This window comes from Myotis yumanensis, unplaced genomic scaffold, assembly GCF_028538775.1.
Source record: "Myotis yumanensis isolate MYYU_CA2020_CCGP unplaced genomic scaffold, mMyoYum1.0.hap1 SCAF_10, whole genome shotgun sequence".
Lineage (NCBI taxonomy): Eukaryota > Metazoa > Chordata > Mammalia > Chiroptera > Vespertilionidae > Myotis > Myotis yumanensis.
Window position 1 is genome coordinate 8,044,656 of NW_027223761.1, and position 23,383 is coordinate 8,068,038.

The window sequence follows — 23,383 nt, forward strand, 5'->3', positions numbered from 1 at the left end:
ATCGGGATTAGTGCAGAGTCCCATGGCTTCCACTCGGAACAATTCCTTAAAAATATTACGCAGAGCCCGGCTGGCGTGGCTCGGTGGGTTAAAGCATTGTCCCTCTATGCCAAGGTAGTGAGTTCGATCCCCGGTCAGGGCACATACAGGAGTCAACCAATAAATACATAAATGAGTAAAACAGCAAATCAACATCTCTCTCCCTCTTTCTCCCTTTCTAAAACCAATAAATTAAAAAGTTTTTAAATATATTACTCAGTTCATAGCAGCATTATTCATAATAGCCAAAAGGTGGAAACAACTGGAATGTCCATCAGCTGATGACTGGTGAACAAATGTGGCCATCCATACATGGAAGACTTCTGCCCCATAAAAAGGAACCCACTCTGACACCGGCTACGTCGTGGATGAACCTGGAAGACGTTCTGCTCAATGAAAAGGAAGCAGGCTCCACAGGCCACGTGATGTATGGTTCCAGTTGTATGAAATGCCCAGAATAGTCAAATCCAGAGACAGAAAGTAAATTAGCAGGTGCCAGGGGCTGGGGGAGGAGGAGGGAAGGAAGGGACTGCTAATGGGTGGCAGGGTCCTACTTGGGGTGATGTGATGAAAATGTTCTAAAATTAGCTAATGGAAAGGGTCGGACAACCTTATGAATAGACTAGAAACCAGTGAATTGTACACCTTAAAAGGGTAAGTGATATGGTATGTGAGTTATCGCACCATATATATATATTAATGTAACTCAAACGTCTGCTTCTCACACACTCTGCAGGGGCTCCATCTCAGCAGAAAAGCCGATCCGTACGTGGCCCCTCCCTGACCTCCCCCTGCCTTCCCTCAGCCCCCACCCCCACCCCACCCCCCCTGCTGCAGACCTGTTGGTCTCACTGAGGCTCCTAGAATCTGGCCATTCCCCGGGCCTCAACTCGGCTCAGGCTCTGCCCCGCCCCCACCCCACCCCACCCCTACCTTCTGCCCCCCCTCTCCCCCCCCCCCCCCCTTCCTGCAGCATTGACCTCAGGCACACTGCGCTTTCTTATCTGCGTTTTGTAAACGAGTGTACTGATGACTAAGCTCTAGCAGGCAGGGACTTCCCGAATTTGTCCCCGGCACCTATTGCCTGGCACACAGTAGGCGCTCAATAAAGGCTAAAAAGCATTCAAAGCATCAATGACTACAACTTTAAAAATCAAATACCAATTAAAGTGAACCACCTAAATAAACCTGAGTCACCTTTTCCGCACACAGGTGCCCAGGGGGCACTAAAGGACATGCACTATCACCAATGTCAATAAATAAATGAATTTATCATCAGCACCTGTACTGCGTTTCCACAGGAAACGCAGGCCCGCCCTCCGCCCGCCACCGGGGTCTCGGGAGCTCCAAGGCCATAGGTTCCCATCAGGAGGGAGAAGGTCCGAAGGGCGCAGGCGCAGAGGCCGCCCCAGCCCGCGCCGGTACCCTGCCTGGGGCGCCCCCTGGAGGCGGCGGCGCGTCTCCCAGGCGAAAACGGCTACAGTCGGGCCCCGGGCGCATGCGTGAGTCCCGCAGTTCTCGGGAGGCTCCGGAGTTCTCGCGAAACCCGGAGGAGGCCCTGGGTGGACTTCCGGTGTCGGGATCGAAGCTCGGGGTTTGTGAAGAGGGACCCCCAGCGGCGGCGCAGGCCGGCGGGCGGGCGGCGGGCCGAGGCCGGGAGTGGCGGGCCGGAGCGGGGGACACGCGCGGCGGGCCGGGTTCGGGCCGCGCCCGCCCGGTGGCCGCCGCCATGGATCGCTTCCTGGTGCTGCTGCACTCGGTGTCCACCGGCCTGACGAGCGGCGAGCTGACCGAGCTCAAGTTCCTGTGCCAGGGCCGCATCAGCAAGAGGAAGCTGGAGCGCGTGCAGAGCGGCGTGGACCTCTTCTCCGTGCTGCTCGAGCAGAACGAGCTGGACGGCGAGCACACCGAGCTGCTGCGCGAGCTGCTCCTGCCCCTGCGGCGCCAAGACCTGCTGCGGCTCCTGGACGACTACGAGGCGGGCGCGGCGGAGCGGGCGGCGCCGGAGGAGCAAGGTGGGCGCGGGCGGGGGGCCGGGGGCCGGGAGGCGGAGCCAGTCTGCCCAGCAGGCCGCGTTGCGGGTCGGCCGGGCGTCTGACCGTTGCCAGGTTCGAGTTTGCGTGGGTTTCCCCTAAACCCCCCTGGAACGCCGGTGACACGTGGGAGAACCAAACCTCAGAACAGTGAGCTCGCCCTGGGCTGCAGAGCCCGGGCCCGCACCAAATAAGAGAAAATACTCGGAAGAAAGAGGCGTTGCTGACCTCCTCCGGGTGGGAGAGGGTCGCGGGAGCCTGTGCTGCCGCCCGCACTGGCTTTCTGCTGGGAGTAAGCGCCCAGCTGTGCCCCGCCTTCGGGGAATAGTGACAGTAACAGTAGGCGGGTTTGTGGCCGTCCTTACTGTTCTCGGCACATTACGTATTCAGTTTCACAATAACCCCGTTTGTTAAAGACGGTTACCTTCCGTTATTCTTCCTCTTCTACAGGCGAGAGGACTGTGGCTCAGGGGAATATTCAGTGACTTGCATAGCCAATAATTAACGGAGGGAGGGTTGAGGCCAGGCAGTAAGGCCTCGGGGTGGGGGGTATTAAACTGCCCCCCTGGTCAAGTCCATTCTGCAGTGGCTCCTGCCCGGCTCGCAGGCACCCCCTCCGCAGCCCGCACCTGTGGCTTGCAGAGGCCTCCAAGAGTAAAAGTGAAACCCAAGTTCAGGGTTTCTCAGCCACACGCCATATTCTACAACCCCAGGGGAGGAGTTGGGTGGAGGAAGTGCTTGGGGGGCACCCCTCAGGGCTTCAGGCTGTGGCCTGAAATGGGTTATTCTGTCTCCAAACCCAAAGAGGATATTAAGAGTGACTCCATGGGTGTCACTCCATAAGCACTGGTGCTTCTTATTGGTGGCAGGCTGACAGCACAGCTCTGCCTGAAAGTAGACAGATTTATACATATGTACACGTGCACACACAGTGCTAGACAGACAATCCGGGACATGGGAAATGTGTATCTTCAAGTATTTTCCGTGGGGGAGAGGTGTGTGTGTGTGTGTGTGTGTGTGTGTGTGTGTGTTTTACCTATGCTGGAGGGAAGTGCACTAGGAGGTGAAGAGCAGGTGTGAGGGTTGACAAGGGGTGATTCTTCATTACTCTTCCATAGAAGACGAATTAGCCTAATGATTCAGACTGTCAGGGTTTTGCCACCTGGCTCTGCCCTGGTCTGGCTGGCTGACCTCAGGAGGCTGACTGGCCTTCTCTGTGCTCAGTTTCCTCGTCTGTACAAATGGCCATAGTGTCTCTGGTCTGTAGCTGGAGATGGAATTTGCAGGAACATTTTGTCCTCTCGCCTCTCTCCGCATTCCAGAATAGCCTGTGGTCTGCAGTGCCCGGCTGGTTGATCTCAGCAGTAGCGCCAGCACTTGAGAACATGGTAGCCGGGGACTGAAGACTGGTGGTCAGTCTGGGGCTGCCATACAAATCCCCACCGACTCGGTGGCTTAAAGCAGCAGAGCTTGCTTCTCTCACAGGAGGCAGCCAGAGTCCAGAGCCAAGGTGTCTCGGGACTGTGCTTCCTCTGCAGGCTTTGGGGGCGGTCCTTCCTGCCTCGTCCTGTTCCTGGGGCTCCAGGTGGCCACGACACTTGAGTCTCTGCCTCCATGGTTACATGGCCTCCTCTGTGTATGTCCTGTCAGGACACATCACTGGATATAGGGCCACCTGCATAATTCAGGATGGCCTCATCTCGAGATCCTCAACTTTTCTAACTAAGTTAACGTTCGTGGTTCCAGGGAATTGACACGGATATATCCTTTTAGAGGCCATGGTTCGGGATGGGTTAGGGGAGTAGCTCCATTTCCTTCCTTCTAGCAACTCCCAGCCCTTTCTTCAGTGTCCCCTGTCCAAACAGATAGTCCTACCACAGCCCGCCCCAGCCAACAAGTCTTCAGCAGGCCACACCTCCATGTCTTGGGGTGGCATTGGCTGGGGTGGGATTAGAAGGCACTGTTGGGCTTTCTGTGACCTCCAGCCCCTCTGCTGCCAGGTGACTTCAGCTTTGCAGGAGGACCTCTGGTACCCAGCACTTGGGTCAGCACAGAGAAGTCCATTGGGGTATCTGTCTCCTAAGGAGCTGCCCCAAACCTCTGGTCAATCATTTTGTGCTTTCTTTCTTTCCCTAGACCTTTATGCAGCATTTGACATCATATGCGATCACGTGGGGAAGGACTGGAGAAGACTGGCTCGTCAGCTGAAAGTGTCTGACAGCAAGATCGATGCCATCGAGGTGAAGTATCCCCGGAACCTGACAGAGCAGGTGAGGGAGTCGCTGAGAGTCTGGAAGAGCACCGCACGGGAGCGAGCGGCCGTGCCCCACCTTGTGGAGGCGCTCAGGGCCTGCCGGCTCAACCTGGTGGCAGACCTCATCGAGGAGCACCAGCAGGCCCGGGACCTCCAGCGCGAGAACGAGAGCGGAAGCAGCACTGTGTCCCTCATGTCATGGGACGTGGACGCACCCAGCACGAGAGCCTCCTCCTGACCCCGCTGCTCTTTTCCAGGGATCCCTCCACCGGGCTTGACCAGGGCTTCCGTGCGCCTGCGCTGTGAAGACCTCACAGTGAGCCAGGACAAGGGGCCCCAGCGCTCACTGGCACAGCCACAGGCATCTCGGCCAAAGCGCTGACTTAGCACACACTGTGCCAGGTGGAGCTTCGGGCCTGGTACCCGTACATCCATTCATTCTTCTTGATCACCCTGTGAAAGGGAGTCTGGCCTCCATTAAGTGAGTTCCTTCACAGGGATTTTGGAACCATATCCAGCACATAAGGAATCTAGCCCTGGTTGTTACCTCACGATTCTCAGGGGAGGGAGTGAGCTCAGAGTTAAGGCACTGGAGGGAACGGGTTGGTGCCAGCAGAGCTGGGATTGGAGGCAGTGCGCCAGCTCAGAGCCCACTCTGCTCGTGAGGCTGTCCGTGCGGACCGTGTGCTAGGGCAGCGGCGTGGGCGAGAAGCACCCCTGCTCCAGCCCCTGCCCCTGAGGGACTGTCTCCTCTGAGGTGGTGCCTGTTCGGGGCTCAGAAGTAAAGTGATCGCACAGTCAGCCCTACACTCAGTCCTTAGAAGCACTACGATTCCTGTGAATCCAGTTACTGTATCAAAATCACTGTCTTTCTGGTAACAGAATTGGCAAGGGACTGGGATCTGTAATTTTAAAAAGCAATCTTCCTGTTTCTACAGTAATCCTACTAAGCAAATGCCTTTATAGCATAAATCTCCCTATTACAGATAATTTTCCATTTCTATCGATTTTATATCGCATATTCTCAAGAGTCCCGTCTCAGCCGATCATGGTCTCCATCACAGCCCATCCTGGGCTCAGCCTGTGAGTGGCCGCATTTCCTCACAGTTGCCCCCACCTCTGAATAGGGGAGTGTTACCCTCAGGAAACCGGGGTCTGAGGAGGGCAGCGTTCACTGCTTGGGCCCTGCCTACCTCCAGGAGGCTCCCGGGAGCCAAGTGGTGCCCCTAGTCTGGGCCTTCCAGCTGCCACCTTGGAACAGCCACATGTGATGGGATGTCATGCGTGCTGCCTCGCCCTGAGGACCTAGCCACTGCCCCCACTAAGTGTGGACCCAGCCCTTGAGCCCCCACACCTTCAGCAGATACTTCCTATGCCAGGAGCTGGGGCCACAGCAGCACACAGGACAGAATGGCCCTACTCCGTTCACCCCAAAAGCCTGCCTGGAACAGGGCGTTAACCAGCCCATCACAGGTCTGGGTGCTACCAAGGAGCTGAGCTGGTTTCAGTCCCATACGGTGTGGTCCGGCCCCGTGTTAACGCTACACACCCCCACCTACCAGCAGCACCCTCTTCAAGCCCCAGGCCAGGCCCAGTTCTGTGGACAGCAGACGTCATCACCATCAGCAAATGTGAGTGGCTTCCCGAATGGGTAGCTTTGGGAATTGAGTTTTCTGGGCAGCGTGTCCATATTTCTTGCCCAGAAATAGGTTTTAGAGGTTCTGCCATTCCTGTGGTTTGTGGTGTCCACTGCTGAAATGGGGAAGTGTGGAGCAGCTAGCAGCATCCTCCCTCCCCCACATCCTACCTCTCCCACATGCTATAAGAACCCCAGCCCTCCATCATGCCAGGTGCTCCAATAGCAGCTTTGATGGGCGTGGTTGCTGTACCCGGAATTTCCCATTGCCGGGGAGAGAGACACGGGCTCGGTCCTCAGCTCTGCTGCCAACTTGCTCCAGTGGCCCATCACCCAGTGCCACGTGCAGTGAGGCACTGACTTCCCAGGACTCCTGTCCCTGTGGTGAGGGAGGAGCCCCAGCCTTGGGGCAGCTTCACGTCATCCTCTGTGTGATCTAATCTCACGCAAACAAAGCTTGGATCTTGAGTTGTAAAACTCGGCAAAGGTGATGGGTGACAAAATGCCTCCAACTGATGCTGCTGGGCCCAGGGGGTCCTAGCCCTGGGCTGCTGTGTGCCACCAGGTCAGAGCCGTAGAGTGGGGTGAACGTGCAGAGAATCGGGCCCCTGAAGATGAGGCTTCGAGCCAGATAGAAGCGTGCACGTGGTCGGGAGGCTTCCAGGGGACTGCCACCGAGCCTGGCGGTGAGACTCGGTCGAACAGGACACGCAGCCTGTCCTTGAGATGCACAGTGTCCCCAGTTTTGTAAAACAAGGAAACAAAACATACACACAGCTTGTACAATGCACAGATGGGCACAAGAAGTGAAATGCACACAGCAAGCATCTGAGAACAGTTATTTGCTGATGACAGGGTTACTGTACTTGGTGTTTTCCGCACTTTCTTTGATGTGTGGGGTAACCTGGACTATTTGGTGGGGTGTTCTGCCCCTGGAGAGCATGTGGCTCGAGTCTGACACAGGTGGCGAAGGCTGCTTCCGCAGAATGTTCTAGGCCTTTCCATAGCCTCTCCTGGGTCAGACAGGATTGCTGTCTGATCAGAGCCATGGCCTTGACAGGGTCAGTTCTACCACCCAAAGGAGGGAGCTGCTACAATTTTTGGACAAGGAGTTCTCATAGCAACCCATGTGCCTTATTTTTTGCAATCATGAAATCGTATGTTTCTAATAAAGGTGTGTAGACAAGTCAACTCGAAAGCTGAAGTTAAGGGCATGTTTTGCTCTTTTTACCCTTTTCCCCTGAAAAAGGCCTGTGTGTTTCCCAGATTTCAGGCCAATCAAGGGGAACTGGATCAAGCGTCTCCTGGAACAAAGGGTCAACGCCTGCCCTGCCCACCCCTCCTGAGTGCTCTGACTTCACACCCTCTCACCCCTTCACACCCTCTCACCCCTTCACACCACAGCCAGTCCTGCCCTGGACACACACGGGGCTCTGTCAGTCACCCCACCTCCAGGGTCACCAGCCACTGGTGGGAGGCCCTCGTTCATCCTGTTTCCTCCCCACTCACTGGCCTCCGTCCTCACTGCATCTTCCCAGCACTTGCTGAGGTTGCAGGTTGCAAACTCCTATACCTGTTCAGTCTCGCTCAGCCTCCAGGCATTGACTTCTCTTGACCGTTCCCTGTGAAATGCTCCTGGTTTCCTCGCTGCTGCTGCCCACTCCTGCACACCCTCTCCCCGCACCAGTTTACAGCCTTGGCCTCACCTGTCCCGGCTCCCTGGCTCCTCCCAGGTCTTTTCCTAAAACACCAAACCCATACTGTGTGCTGCCAGGGGTAACACCCGTTGTCATGCAAGAGGTATTCACAGGTTCTGGGGGCTAGGACTTGGGCACTTGGGCCAGTAGGCATTTTGCCTGCCACAAAACTCAAGCTCAGCATCTTCCCCATCCCCCACCCCCACCCCATTCCTGGTCAGTGCCTAAGGGGCAGAACTGGGACGACTCCTGCCTGGGGCTACCTGTCCCAGGTATCACAGCACCAGTTCCTCTAGACCAGACTACCTTCTCCTGCTGCCTCCCAATGAGCCTCACTCCCTCTAGAAAACGCAGGCTCTTCTCCTTCCTGCCCTTCCCTCCCCTTCTAACCCACCCCCCATCTGCAGAGCTCTCAATGTATTCTTCTTTTATTTTAACATTTTTTATTGATCTTGAGAAAGAAACATCAATGTGAGAAAGGAACGCCAAGTATCTGCCTCCAGCACCACCACCCCACCCGCGCAGGGGATCAAGCCCCCAACCTGGGCATGTGCCCTGACCAGGAATGGAACCAATAGCCCTTCAGTGCACAGGATGACGCCCAGCCATCTGAGCCACACTGGCCAGGGCCCAGAATGTATTTTTAGAGCCGCAAGCTCTCTACACATTTTTTTGTTTTGTGTTTTTATTTCCATGATAACTATTCTGAGTCATCTCTCGGACCGCTTTCTAACCACAGGGTTGCTGTGTGCATTGTGTCTGGAACTGGACAGGCAAGCATGCTGGGGTCGCATGTGCTCACGAGAAAATGCCCAGTCTCCCTCCGTCTGCAGATACAAAGGCAGAACTTGTCTCTCACGGGGAAAATTTGCAATGGAAATCCAGTTTCGTCAAAGAAGCCCTCAGTTTTGAGTCTGACTAAATTAAGACACTGGCCAGAGACACACGTGTGTACCCCCCACATTGCCACCAAGACACAGAGGCTGACTCAGTGCGTGGGGGGGTCCTCATTGAGTGAGAGCCACGTGATGTGTGGGTGCAGATCTCCTGGTTGGGTTGAATGAAAAGCCATCGGCCATTTGTGTCACCCCAGATGCCAGGGAGTACAAGGCCTCCCCCTCTCCCAAACCTGCCCGATGACTGTAGACACGAGGTGACAGCTTTGTCCCACCAAACCTCACGTGCTGCTTCGTGGGACAGCTGTTGGGAGACGACAGTTTGGGGGGTGGAGGGTGGCCATGACTGCACAGCACTGAGCATGCTCAGTGACGTCTAAACATGGTTGAAAGGGGTACATTTTGTTGTCTATTTTACAGCAATTAAGTCATTCTTCACATTAAATTAACCATTTAATTACGCTATTCGTCTACATTGTGTCCGTTCTGTAGGCATCCCTCTAATTTGTCATTTGATTGATGTTCTGTAGTTTCTGAGAGCTGGAAGCAGAAGCCTCCGTCTGGCCTTCTGTTTGTATGGATCGCAGTAACATCATCACAAGTAAAGCCTTGCTCATCACTGAGTCTGGGTCAGTGTCAGTGCTTCCAGGGGGACCCCAGCTGGAGGAACCAGCTCCCAGGACGCCCAGGCCCCTCAGGATCAACGCTAGTCAGCAGCATCGTGATGCCAGGAGCGGTGCCCAGCAGGCTGCCCAAGCCATTCTGACAACAGCTTTGCCCAACCCCACTACCCATCCTAGGCTCCTCCTGCCCCGGTCCCACCCCACCAGGCTCAGCTCCCTGAGCGCCACAACCTACAGCTTCCTCTTCGCTGCTGCTTCCAGCGCCACCCAGCCGCTTTGCAGGTAAGACTTCCTGTGGGTCTGCTGAGCGGACGAATAAGTGAACTGCATCTGTCAAAGGCCAGCCCAGGCGTCCCCGGGGGTCCAGAGTCTCCTGCAGGCAAGAAATCGTGTCATTGGAGGGTTTCAGATTCCCAGGGTGCTTTGCCTTTGCTGGGCTTGGGGCTGGCCAGGCTCTGAGATTCCTGCTGGGTGGGTGCAGGCAGGCCATCACCCACTGATGCCCAGTGCCCCGCCAGCACTCCCCGTGATGACCAAGGCCCGGAATTTGCCCTTCACACCACCTAGTCCAAGTAGGTCCAGCCAGGGACCTCGGGAGCTGCCCTCCCCGCAGCCAGGATGCATGCCACTTGCCCATACTCAGAAGCTCTGGATCCATCCACCCACCCACCCATCCATCCACCCACTCACCCATCTATTCATCCACCAATGCATTCATTCAGTAGATTCTTAGCAAAGGGCTCAGCCTGGGACTGCCCACTCTACCTCCCTCTAGCTGGGTGACCCCGCAGTGAAGCCCCACCTCCCCAACGTCCATTGCTCACCTGATAGGACCCTCCCTCTCCCAGGGCTGCTGAGATGAGGTGTGGTGAGTGACTGTACATTGTAAAGGTCGCTAAATGTCATTATCTTAATTATTCCTGAGTTTTAATTGACTTCGTTTACAGCTTGCTGGTATAAACTCTTGGTTCACATGTTTATTTCCAGAGACCTTCACGGGCCCTGGGTAACATCTAGGGAGTCAGCCCCTGCACCTCGCACTGAGGAGCACTTGATCCAGGCCTGACCGGCAAGCCCTTACTCATCGAGATTTTTACATATAAGGACAGCAGGAAAGGGGACTCCTGTCATCTGGCCCCACTGATGGTGTTTGCAACCCAGACCACAAACCAAAGACTATGGGAAGAAGTCAATGTACACGGATCGAGGAGACTGGAGACTAACTCATCTTTGTCAGCACAGACCAAAATTCAAATAGCCAAAAAGACGTGGGGGACCGTGTAGAGGTAATGGGTAACAATAAGGCAGAGCTAACAGACCCAGCGAACCCCACCCCTGGGGGCATGGCATCCCCAGGAGGCTGGCTCTGGAGCAGCCTGGCCAGGTTCGAAGCCTAGCTCCACTACTTAGCAGCTGTGTGCCGGTGGGCAAATGAACTCATCTACAAAGTGGGTGGTCCTGGCACCTCCTCCTAGGACCCCTTGAGGATTCTGTGACTTGCTCACAGAGCAGAGGGAAGTATACAACTAAGGACGCATCCGCCCCTTCCTTGTTCCAAGGCTGTGGCAGTCACAGCGACCTTGGTGTAGCCATCAGCAGAGCCGAGAGACAAATATCACTGAGTGGCAGAATCAGCTTGCTCTGCTCATGTGACACATGCCTAAGAAATCCATGCCCAGAGCCCTCCCCTCCCAGGGCAGCGGCACCCTCTGCCTCCCTGCAGCGCAGGGATGACCCAAAGCCAGGACCCGGGCAGGGCTCGGGGACCCCATTGCATGGGCGGGAGCAGCACAGCAGAGGTCTCGTGGTGGCTTGGGTGGCAGTGCCAGCTGGAAGGTTCCCTGGGACCCTTTCCCTCTTGAAGCCCGGGAGTGGTCTGCTGTCCTTTAGCAACTCGCTTTGCTGCGTCAACCACTCCAGCCTTTGTTGTGCAAGCTGGAACTCCATGAGTTTGATTTTGTCCCAGGAGTAAGGGGCCACCCTGAGGAGGTGCCAGCGGGGGGCAAGGTAATCAGAGTTGCTGCTCTGGCTGCAGGGAACAGAGGAGGGAAAGGCTACTGGAATGGGCCGGGCGACGGGGGAGGGGGGGTGGCGATGGAGGGGCTGGGATAGTGTGCGGTGGTGGAGGGAGAGCAGGAATGAATTCCAGGGTATATTTGTGGCCTGGCATACATGTGGGGCAATGGGGCAAGAGAGAGGGGGTGGTGCCGAGAGGTTCAGGGCAGGAGGTGGTGTCCTGAGAAGGAGGCCCAGTGGCTGGGGGTGGTGGTGGGGGGACAGCCCACAAAGGCATGCCGGGTTCTGAGGACGCTGAATGGGAGGGGCCCTCAGGACTTCCACCGAAGGGGTCCCCTGGGCAAGGAGGTGCATCACAGGGCTGGAGTAGAGTGTGGGTGCCTGCTGGTCAGGAGAGGAGAGGGGGAGCACCTATCCCCAAGGAAGAAAGAATCTTCTGGAAAAGTGTTTAAATTGCCCAAGCCCATTCATTCATTCGCTCATTCTTCGGGACCACCCTGCCCGGACCCCCACCTCCACGGAGTCTGATTCAGTCCCACACAGAGCCCTGAAGTGGCCCCAGCACCGCAGGGGGCAGGATGACCGGATTCCTTACCAACGTGAGGTACACTAGCTGCCTGGGCTCTAACCTGGCCTTCCCCTCAGGATGGGCTGAGGCTGGCTTTTATCTGGATGGAGCCCAGGCCTGTCACGGGGAGCATGGGCTGTGGGGGGAGGGGTCTAGCAGCTCCAGAGACTCCCAGTAGTCTTGTGGGTTTCCGGCCCCCAGGGGACAACTCCTCCCCATTGCCAACCCAAAGCTCAGGGAACAGAGAAGGCAGGTGGTGTTCTGGGCCAATCCAATGCATAGAGCTGAGCCCTAGGCTGAAAGCTGGCCCTCCTCCAGGCTGGAAATGATGTAAGTGGTGGATTTGGGGTTTTGGTTTTTGTTTTGTTTTCTGGTTAATCTGAGAGGCTCTGTCATCCAATTTGTAAAACAAAGAGGGTTGGGATTCACCTTCCTTTCTCCCTGTTTGGGCTGGGGGGGGCGGGGGGGGGGGGGGGATGTGAGGAGTGACCTTGGGCCACCTCTGACACCCACGGAGTCACTGCAGCTGGGTGCCTTCTAACTGCACACCCAGTGCCGCAGGCCCAAGGAATGTGGCACTCACTGCTCACTGGAATGGAACCCCTGCATTTCCTATGAGTAAAGTCGGGGGTGCCCCGCCTTTCCCAGGGCTGTGGTGGGACAAAGCCAGGGCAGAACTTGAAACACCAACGAAGGTAGTTGCTGACTTATTACCATCATGGGATAGTAACTGCCTTAGGCACTGGGGAGGAAGGACAGGACTGGAATGAATACAGGGTGGTACGTGATATTCAGGAGTTCCAGGTATAACAGGAGAGACAAGAAAACAATGACAAGAGAAGAAACCAGAGTCCTGAGAGCTGAGTAATCTGTCAGATCACAGGTGGGGCAAGGACCGGGACCCAAGCCCATGAAATTTCAAGGATACCTAACTGTGTTTTGGAGAAGGGGCCTTTTGAGTTGGGTTTCATAGGATAAGTAGGAGTTCAGCAGATGGCGAGCAGTTCAAGCACAGAAAACAGCAAGTGCAAAGGCCAGGAGGCATGAAAGAAGAGGGCTTGTTCGGGAGGTAGGGAGCAGATTAGTGGGGCTGGTTCGAGGCAGGTTCAGGAGAGTGTTCTCAGCCTGAAGGGAAAGGAAAGGCCTGGATTTTATCTTCTAGACAACATGTTTTAAGCAGGACAAGGACATGACTAAATGTGTGGCTCATTTTATTAGAGATTCAGTGAATGTGCTTGTTCATCGGAAAATGAGAAAAACCAAACAACTAGATTCCTAGGGGAGGTACTTTAACTTTTGGAGTTTGGTGATTAGGTGGCGGTGGCCGGGGCGGGGGGGGGGGGGGGGGGGGGGGGCGGGGAGCGGGGGGCGGGGGGGCGGGGAGGCTCACAGTATGAGGCGGAGGGTGAAGTCCAAGACTGACAGAGCTGGCCTGCCCTGCAACACCTTCCAGCTCCCAGACTGGCCCAGTTGGGGCGGGGGGGGGCGGGGGGGAAGCTCATCCCAGCCCACATGCTGTCCTGGGCTCCCACGGAAGGTTGTCCCAGTCACCACAGCCAGGCAGTCACCGGCAGCATGCGTGGCCAGGCGTCTGCCCAGCGCGGAGCAACCCCTCACATAAACTAAAATAAGGCTGTGTGCACTCCAGAAATACTCCGCTGAAAACAGGGCGGGCGCTGGAAATAACCGAGTGGGCTGGCTTCCTGCCCAGAGCAGTCAGGGAGGAGCCCAGGGAGCCACACTTCCGGTCCCCACACCCTTTTATTTTGGGAAAATCGAGTGTTCCCCACCAGGAGCTGCCGGCCAGGGGAAGGGGTGGCATGGTTCCCCGAGACTCCTGCTTGCTAGAGAATGTTTGCGCACAGAGGCAGGAGGATGGCCCTCCCATTCATTCGCTCATTCATTCATTCGCTCATTCTTCAGGACCACCCTGCCCGGGCCAGGCACGGTTCTGGGCACCAGGGCCCCAGTTTGGGAAGCTTCGGACCCCGTGTGGATCTGCTCTGCTGTTGACACGCCCGAGACCATCAGGAGCAGCTTCCTCTTGCTGTCCAACGGGGACAGAGGTGACAGGATTGCTGCGCTGTGGGGGCGCAGGGAGACAATGCAGACAGCGTCAGCACTGCCAGGATGTGAGCCCTCGCCCCATGCACTGCCCTCACCGGTGCTTTGTCCGCATGCTTGTTCAGGATGGCCTGTGGGCTTGGCTTAGCAGACCCCTCCGTCCTCTCAGCAGCCTCTGACCTAGAGACCTCTGACCTATCCCATCTTAACTTCACCACCTGTGCTCCAAATCTTTCTTATTCTTAAACCCCAGGCAGCCCCACCCCACCCCACTCCTGCTCCCAAAGCAAACAAACAGATGCTGATGCCTGCAGGTCCCTCCTCGCCAGGCCTGGTTGGCTTTCCTGGTTATCCAGACCTGCGCTCCTCCCAGCTCCAGGGCCTGGCTCAGCCCCTTCTGCCCCTCTTCTGGGCTCCTGCCTCTGATCTGTCCAGCTCCAGGCCGCTGTCCACAGGGGCCTGCGATATCCTAAAAATGAAACTTGACCCTGATCCATCTGGCCCTTCGATTATCTTTTGTGTTTCTGTATTCACGGCATGCTTCCTGAACTTCACTGAGCTCCAGGCCAGCCAGGGGCCACCTGTTCCTTTATTTACTTAGCTTTTTCTTTAAAGTGACACTCTTTCCTCACTTAAAATAAAAAAATAAATAAAATAAAATAAAATAAAAACTTGATGTCTCCATCAGGAGAGAAAAGCGGGGCGTGGCAGACTCGCTGGTTTCCCCAGTACCTGTTCACACCTTCTGGCTTTCCCTGAGATCCCTGATTTTTAGATGAGTGGATGGCTGCCCAGAATCCAGGCTGCTTCCCAACCTCCCTTGCAGCAGGGCGTGGCCATTTGAGAAGAAGTGCCATTTGGAACTTCCTAGAAGTATCCTTAAAGGGAGGGAGCTGTGCGTGTCAGCATCTCCTTCCTTCCTTTGGCTGGAACGCAAGCATGGTAGCTGGAGCACCGGCAGGTATCTTGGACCACGAGGGGTAAAGCAGCAAGGTGGAAGGAGCCTAGATCTCGGAGCCTCTACCAGCCTTGCCTTCGGTGAAAGACATGCTCTCTCATTGAAGCCACGGTGATTTGGGGATTTCAGACACTTACCACCAACCTACTACAAACTGAAACAAAGTATAACTTGGGAGTCAGTAGAAGGTGACAATGACTGCAGTGAAAAAATAATATTCAGAAACCACTGACAGATTCAGCTGCCCTTCAAGGCTCTGAACCACAGGGCTGCTCTTGTTGTCTTTCAAACAAACAGAAAACTTAGTCATTAGCCTGAGTAACCAGGAGACTGAATCTCGGCTTGCTAAGGATTGATGGGTAATTGAAAGGGGAACAGCTTTCTCACCATGTGACTCAGTGCTATCTGGTGCCAAGTCCCTTACCTCACTGCTACCTAGAGTCCTCTGGCGGTGCACCCCCGCAGGCAGGCAGGCAGGCAGGCAGCCTCTGCGGGCCCGGAACCACCTCCACTCCTGTCCCCAGGGCCCCTGCGCTCAGCCAGGAGAGCGGCCCAGGGGATCATGTTCTTTCCATGAGGCAGGCGGCGGCGAGGATGGGCAGGTGGGAGCAGGGCAGACCTCCAGGCTGAGGCTTTGAGAGTGGGTCTGGCTTGGTTCTGTGTGGCACACTGTCTTCACCCCAACCTGCAACATCAGCTTTGTCATCTTGTCCTAGCCTCCTGCCTTCTGAGCTCCAAAAAGATGACATCTGCCCTTTTCCTGTGCCTGGCCGGTCACCACCGCCTCCTCAGCTGGATCTCAAGGCCTTGATGCCAACTCCAGCTTCACCGTATTTCCTGACACGACCCTCCTCTCTGTCCCCAGGACGTGCCATGCCTTTCCTGCCTCTGAGCCTTTGTCTACACCCCCCACCTTTCAGCTCAGCCCTCCCACCCCGCTCCTCGTCCTCGGCAGAGAGGGCTGGTCTGCAGTGAGAGGAACCTGCTTGCACACGTTGACATGGCTGACGGTGAGATGCTGGGCAAGTTCCCACCCTCTCTGAGCTGCTGTTTCTTCACATGTTAAATATTCAAGTCAGTGCGTTTTATTGAGCGCCTACTGTGCCTACAACAGTCTGGGTCTCTGCAGTGGGACCCTTTAAATGCCGTGTCAAGCAAGTGTTACTTATTTAAATTTTTATTAAAGTATTAATTACCAATGAAACAAGACTTAGGCAAGGGGATGATAGCTCACGCCAAGGGCTACAATGAGGATGCAGGGAGGTGACACAAATAAAGTGCCAGGTCTGGGACCAGCAAAGAGGGAAAGCTCTTTAAGTTGCAGCTGTCACCACACTGCTATCCTCTCAACTCCTCTAATAGCCTCCTTCAGCTAAACCTGACCCCCACCTCCTCAGGGCACCTTTGTTTGCACTATATCATCCATCCACCCACCTATCCATCATCCATCCATCATCCACCCATCCATCTATCAAGCCATCCATCATCTATCCATCCACCGATCTATCTGTCTATTCATCATCCATCCATCCATTAATCCATTCTTCTACACACCCATCCATACTTTCATCAACCATCTATCCATCCATACATCCATTAATCCACTCTTCTACACACCCATCCATCCTTTCATCAGCCATCTATCCATCCATCCATCCATCCATCCATCCATTTGTCTATCCATCCACACACCCATTCATCCATCCATTCATTTATCCATTCATCCATCCATTTATCCATCCATCCATACGTCCAGCCCCAACAGAGTCATCCACTCATCATTTATTGCATGCCCACGATGTGCCAGGTCCTCTGCCAGGTGGGTAGGAGTAATGACAATACACTCCCAGCCCTTCCTCTCATGGAGATAACTGTCAGGTGGGGGAGAGATGCCATCAGAAGGAGTTGACTGTACAGCATCGAGCTTTAATAGGTATGTAGGGTAAATGTGCTCCGTAGAGCACATGGTGCAGGCACAGGACTTGCAGAAAAGAGGCGTCTCAGTTGAGACCTGCAGGTAGAGCAGCCAGGTGACGACGGGAGAGGGGGTGAAAAGGGAAGTGGAAGGAGCACAGGTGGGGTGTTGAACTTGAGGTTAAGAGTAGTGTGGGCCTGGAGAGGTAGCAGAGGGCCTTGTAGGCCGAGGAAGGAATCTGAACTTTGACCCAAGCACAGGCTTAGAGGGCTTCAGGCAGGCGGGGCAGGACAAGGGTCTGGTTTTGGGGGAGAAGTCTGGCTGCTATGTGGACGAGTTGGAATGGATGGTCAGTGGGCGTGAGCAGTGATGTGCAGGGAAGGCTGGAGCAGAGGTGACCCCAGCAAGAGTGCAGGGTGGTGGCAGTCTGGGGCAGAGCACGGGCTCTGGGGTCTGGAGAATAGGCTAAGATCAAAAGAATCCACCCCCAACTTTTTATTATTAAGTCTTCACTGTGCCCTGGCCAGTGTGGCTCAGTTGGTTGGGCATCTTCCTATGCACCATGAGGTCGCTGGTTCGAGTCCTGGTCAGGGCATATGCTTGGATTGCTGGCTTGATCCCCGGTAGGGGGTGTGCAGGAGACAGCCAATCAATGTTTCTCTCTCTCTTCCTCTCTCTTCCTCTCTTCCCAAAATCAATAAAAACATAATCTGAGTGGCCAGATTATTATGACCAGACAGATTATTATGACCACCCCATCAGTACTTCATTGGGCCACCTTTTGCCTTCAATACTGTGATGATTCTTCTTGGCATTGACTCCACGAGATGTTAAAGGTGATGCGAGGAATCTGACACCATGCCTGATGAATAGCACTGTCCAGTTCTGTGAGATTTGATGGTTGTGGAACCAGCTGCCTGATGACTATTTTGATTTCGTCCAACAAATGCTCAATTGGATTGAGATCTGGTGATTGTGGGGGCCACCTAAGCAAGGTAAAGTCTCCCTCATGTTCTTGAAACCACTCCTGCACAATACGAGCACCATGGCATGGCGCATTGTCTTGTTGGAAGAAGCCATCTCCATTGGGATACGCCATCAACATGATAGAATGAACTTGATCAGCAACAATACTTAGGTATGTTGTGCTATTCAGACGTTTATAATGATCTGGCCCTCTAGCAACTTCAGCGCAAAATTATAGCTAATTTGCCTACAAACGTCAGGTGGTCATAATAATCTGGCCACCCAGTGTGTGTGTGTGTGTGTGTGTGTGTGTGTGTATTTTAAACAGACCTTGCTATCTAAACATATGTTATGGCCATCTTTTTTTCAAAAAGAGACATTGTTTGTTTGTTTGTTTTTACATATATTTTTTTATTTCACAGCGGAAGGGAGAGGGAGAGGGAGAGAGAGATAGAAACATCAATGATGAGAGAGAATCATTGATCGGCTGCCTCCTGCACGCCCCCTACTGGGGATCAAGCCCGCAACCCTAGCATGTGCCCTTGACCAGCATCGAACCTGGGACCCTTCAGTCTGCAGGCTGACGCTCTACCCACTGAGCAAAACCAGCCAGGGCAAAACATATTTTTTTTTTTTTAAAGCCTGCGCCCTGCTCAGAAGTGGAAGGAACGTCGATGAACATTGTGTCCACCTGGAGTCAAGGACCCCTAACACGCTTCCCCTCTGTTTTCTCTCACCAGACGGGCAGTAGGATAGGTAGAGTTCCCTCTTCTGAACCATCTGAAAGTGAGTCGCAGACATGAGGACGCTTCGTCCCTGCGTCCTCAGCTGCACCCCTGGGATAGGACTGTTTGCTCCGTCACAAGACCAGTATCACTCGCAAATCCAGCAGGAGCACCGGTGCTGCCGGCCTGCGTTCAGGTTCACGTGATTCCGGGAACGCCTTCTACCGTTGGGTCCTGTTTGTTTTGAAAGTCCCCTCAAGCTTGCAGAGTTGCGTTTGGTTACGTCTGCTTGTCTCCAAGAACAGTTCAGGGCCGGTGAGTCACTGGGTGGCGGGCGAGGGGAAGGGATGGGTCTGGGTGATGGGCAGGCTCTGGCCTGGGCAGCCAGCGGTGCCTCCTGAGCTGGGGGGTCCCAGAGTGGGAACAGAGCTCACGGGAGGAGTTATCTGGCAGGCAGGTGGGGAAGCAGGTGTGAGCTTCAGAACACAGGCCGTGATGGGATACAGATGGGGGGCTGTGTGAGTGTCCTGGGGCGGCCACAACAAAGGACTGCAAGCTGGGAGCCTTAACACAACAGAAGTTATGCTCTCAGAGTCCTGGAGACGGAAGTCCTAAGTCAGGATGACCGGGGCCGTGCTCTCCCAAAGGTTCAGGGGAGAATCCTTCCAACCTCTTCCAGCTCCTGGCGGTTTTCGGTTTTCAGCAACCAGTTGTGTGCTTAGCTACGGCTGCATCTGCAATCTCTGTCTCTGTCGTGGCACGTGGCTCCCCCCGTGTCCTCCCGGGGTCTCTTATAAGGACACGAGTCATTGGGTTTAGGGCCTGCCTTCCTCCGGGGTGGCCTCATCTTAACTTATCTTGTCACACCTGCAAAGACCCTGCTTCCAAATAAGCTCGCATTCTGAGGTTCCAGGTGGACATGGATTTGGGGGGACCCGGTTCAACACAGTCCAGGGCCATCAGCTTCTAGACAGTCATGGGGACCTCAGGAAAGGAAGAGCCTGAGCAGGAAGTACAGACAGAGGAGAGGAGGGTGCGGGATGGGCCTTCGGGAGTCACGGTGGGGTGAGGAGTCCTAAAAAGGAACTGGGGGTTGGTCACCGCTGGCAGCACCGAGGGCATGGGGTCAGCGGGGTCAAGTGCTGTGACAGCAAATAAACGGGGAGCTGAGCTGGCCTCTGGCTGCGGGAAGGGGTGGATTCGGGGCTGCTTGGGGGAAACCCAGACTGCCAGGATTTGGTTTATAAACTTCGCAAGCGGCCAGGGCCTAAGTGGTCCTTTTCAGGTGTTAGCTTTGCTGGTGCTGTCACTTCTCTTCATAGGACCAGAAGCCCCTCAGGGTTCGGGACACACCCCTGATTTTGTCCCCGTGACACTGCCAGCCCCCAGGACTGCGCCCACGTGTCACAGACACTCAGTGCGCCTGTGAAGTGCACGGTGACCGGGGCCTGGCCTCCTGGCCCGGGTGGGGTGTTTGATCTGTCCCAGGTCCCCGGCGTTGGAAAAGGGGCACCTGTTCACCTCACTGCTGGTCCCCTTCACTCTGCATCCCCACAGCGAGGCCGCACATATAAGACGCCTGCGGTCTGGCCATGGAGACACGGCGCCTCGCAGAGCACATGGCATTGGACTGACCGCTGCCCCTTGCCATCCAGTGTGCTGGAATGTCATTGGCTGCTTTCAGGGGGACTGTGGAAACCGTCTTGGCCAGGCCTGTGGACCTGCTCTGGGGGCTCCTTGGGCCTGGGAAAGGACAGGACAGGCCAGGGGCCTGAGCACCCGGGGTCGGAAGGGCAGGTGCAGGTCCAGACCGCAGGGTGGCTGCGCTGGCTCTGTGTCCTCCGGCATTGAGCCCCCTGCCTCCAGGCTTTGGCCCTGTCCTCAGCCGGCTTCTCTTCCCCTCCCCACCTCCTGTCCGACAGGCTTTGTTCAGAGAAAACTCTGGCACTCTGGCTCACCGGCCAGCGGTGAGGTGTCTGGTTTGTGTTGTTTTGTTTTGTTTTTTCAGTGTTTATTAGAGGCTTTTGTAATCTTTCTCACCAGCACTGAAGCTTGTTATCCCCAGGCAGGTTGCTGCATGGCCCATGGTGGGAGCCGCAGCGTTCTGCCCTCTCCCACACTGCCCTGGGGCTGGCTGGCACCTCTGGGTGGGAGGAGCCTGCTGCGGGCCGTGGGAAAAGGGGGCCCCTCCGCTTCCTCAGGGTGCCCCAGAGAAGGCTGGAAGGGAGGAACCCCCTTCTCCCTCTTGCAGAGTTTTCCTTCCCTCCGGCAGAGCCAATCCGAGCTTCCCCCCAGATCTTTGGGAAGAGGGAGCGCAGGGCGGTCAAGTTTTCTTGTCCTGCCTCATCTCTCCACCTGGACCTTCTTCCCTCACTCTCCTCACCCGACAGAATCTCATTCTCTCTGTCCTTCCTTCAGTGTTGCTTCTTCCAGGAAGCCTGCCCTGCTCTCCCTGGGCCTGAGGTGGCGCCTGACCACCCTGTTACCGGCACCTGGCCTTGCAGAACACGGTGGGCTTGAAGGAGCTGAAACTGGAGTCTGGCAATCTGCCTCCTTCCCTCCCAGGGCCAAGCTTATTGCCTTCGTGCCTGAGGCTCCTGGCTTCTCCCTTCCCCATGGGAAGCAAGGCCAGTGAGGAGCAGGGCACGGAGTCGGAGCTCCCGTGCAGGGGAAGGAGGAGGGGGAAGCCTGGTCAGGTGACCTCCCGGAAGAGGTGAGCGTGAGAACTCAGTGACTGAGAGACATCAGCCAGGTGAAGAGCCAGGCCAGAGTGATCTGGGCAGGAGGGGCAGCTAGTGCAACGGCCCTGGGGCAGGAACCAGCTTGGCAGGTTTGAGGCCACAAGGAAGGCCAGTAGGCGTGGAGCTGAGTGAGCTGTGGATTTTGTTCCAAGTGTGTTGGACGCCAGGGAAGAATGTGAGCTGTGGGCGGGCTTTCCCAGCGGCAGGGCCTCTCCTGTGCTGAGGTGGAGGGACAGGTCCCACAGCCTCCCCGGCCCCAGCCGCCTTCGCCATCCTGCAGATGCTGGCCGGGACTTGGAACCGTACCCAGAAAGCACGGTGAGGAAGGAGGGTCCTGTGGGCGAGCCACAGCAGCACCCTCACCTTCCGTGTCCAGAGTCGTCATCGTGGTGAGAAGGAGTCTCTCAGCCACCAGCAGGGATGCAGACAGGAGTGCAGCGAGCATTCTGGGCTTTGGGCAAAAGCAGTGTGGCTGGCCCTCCAGATGTAGGTATTCACCAGAAGGTGTAAGAGAAATTGTAAACAGGTTAAGTTAAAAGACAAAAAGAGCCAGTCTTTTCCTCTCTCACTGAAAGGATCTGAGTGGCCACAGAGACCAGCTACGGGTCTGGATGCCATCTCCCCGCTGGGGTCCCACCCTGAAGACCGACAAGGCACGCCCACCTCAGCCAGGCACTGCCAACGGTTCCCTTCTATAAGGTGGCACTGTGACCTACCCCTGTGTGACCAGTGAGGCTCAGAGACCTACCCGAGCCACGGGCCAGAGCATGCAGAATATGACCCCCAAGTCCCGTGCCCTTTAGAAAACCTTTTACTATGAAATAGTTCATTCATACAAAAGAACAGAAGTGAAAATAGTAATAAGATAACATGGACACCATGTACCACCGCCCGCCTAAGAAATACGACACGCCAAGACCAATCACCCCTCCTGTTGCTCCTGATCCACCACCCCCAACACCGCCCCACAGGGACCCCAAGTCTCACCTTCATCTTCCTCTCCTTGTGTGCCTCCCGCTTCATGCCAGCTGCGCTGTGGTCTCAGCAAGTACTAATGTGGGGGGTGTTTCATGTATAAATACATAAAGATGCATAGATTAGAGAGGAGTAGTTTCCTGTAACAGACACACTGGATCCTTACAGGGGTGGGGAACGTCCAGCCTGTGGGCCATATAAGGCCCGAGAATCATTTGGTCTGGCCCTGCCAAGGCATTAGGGGTGAATTAATTAACTGTTTGGCCAAATATAGCAGCCTAAATTTTAAGTTGATGATTTTGTATGACCCTCGAATGATGTTACAGATATCTAAATGGCCCTGGGTAGAATAAAGGTTCCCCTCCCTTGGTTTAAAACAACAGAAATGGATTCTCTCGCAGTCCTGGAGGCCAGACGTCCGAAATCAAGGCGTGGGCAAGCTGCCTCTCTCCAGCTTCTGTCTTCACATGGCTTCCTGTGTGTGTGCATCCTCTCCTCTTTTTATAGAACACAAACTAAGGCCCCCTAAATCCAGGAACTCTCATCTTGACACCCTTAATTTGATCCCGTCTGTAAAGACCCTGAATACGATGCATTTGCAGGTCCCAGGGATCAGGACACAGACATGTCTTTTGGGGACCACTTCTACCCACTGCAGAGAGGACCGTGCTCAAAAGTTACCACAAGGGCAGATGCTGCTGCCCCGAAGCTGCCCGTGACCAGCCATGGTGAACCCCCCCACCCCCCACCCCCGTGTTCGACATCACCGTCGACGGCGAGCGCTTGGGCCGCGTCTCCTTCGAGCTGTTTGCAGACAGAGTTCCAAAGACGGCAGAAAACTTCTATGCTCTGAGCACTGGGGAGAAAGGATTTGGTTATAAAGGTTCCTGCTTTCGCAGAATTATTCCAGGATTTATGTGCCAGCATGGTGACTTCACACGCCATAATGGCACAGGCGGCGAGTCCATCTATGGGGAAAATTTGAGGACGAGAACTTCATCCTGAAACATACAGGTCCTGGCATCTGTCCATGGCAAACACTGGACCTAACACAAACAGTCCCCCGTTTCCCATCTGCGCTGCCAAGATTGAGTGGGTGGGTGGCAAGCATGTGGTCTTCTCCAGATGACAGAAGGCATGGACATTGTGACAGCCATGGAGCGCTCTGGGTCCAGGAATGGCAAGACCAGCAAGAAGATCACCATTGCTGACTGTGGGCAACTCTAATAAATTTGACTTGTGTTTTATCTTAACCACCAGACCATTCCTTCTGTAGC

The 23,383-nt window shown here is 55.2% G+C and overlaps 1 protein-coding gene and 1 long non-coding RNA gene across 2 annotated transcripts; both read left to right on the forward strand.

Annotated features, from left to right (window-relative positions):
* Positions 1–1,569: 1,569 nt before the first annotated feature.
* FADD (Fas associated via death domain) lies at positions 1,570–7,166 on the forward strand. Its single transcript, XM_070427715.1, has 2 exons — positions 1,570–2,054; positions 4,209–7,166. The coding sequence occupies exons 1-2, from the start codon at positions 1,769–1,771 to the stop codon at positions 4,562–4,564; spliced, it is 642 nt and encodes a 213-aa protein (XP_070283816.1). The 5' UTR covers positions 1,570–1,768; the 3' UTR covers positions 4,565–7,166.
* Positions 7,167–18,420: 11,254 nt separating this feature from the next.
* LOC139017853 (uncharacterized) lies at positions 18,421–23,353 on the forward strand. Its single transcript, XR_011472882.1, has 2 exons — positions 18,421–18,705; positions 22,709–23,353. It is a non-coding gene; the product is annotated as an uncharacterized lncRNA (long non-coding RNA).
* The last annotated feature ends 30 nt before the right edge of the window (positions 23,354–23,383 follow it).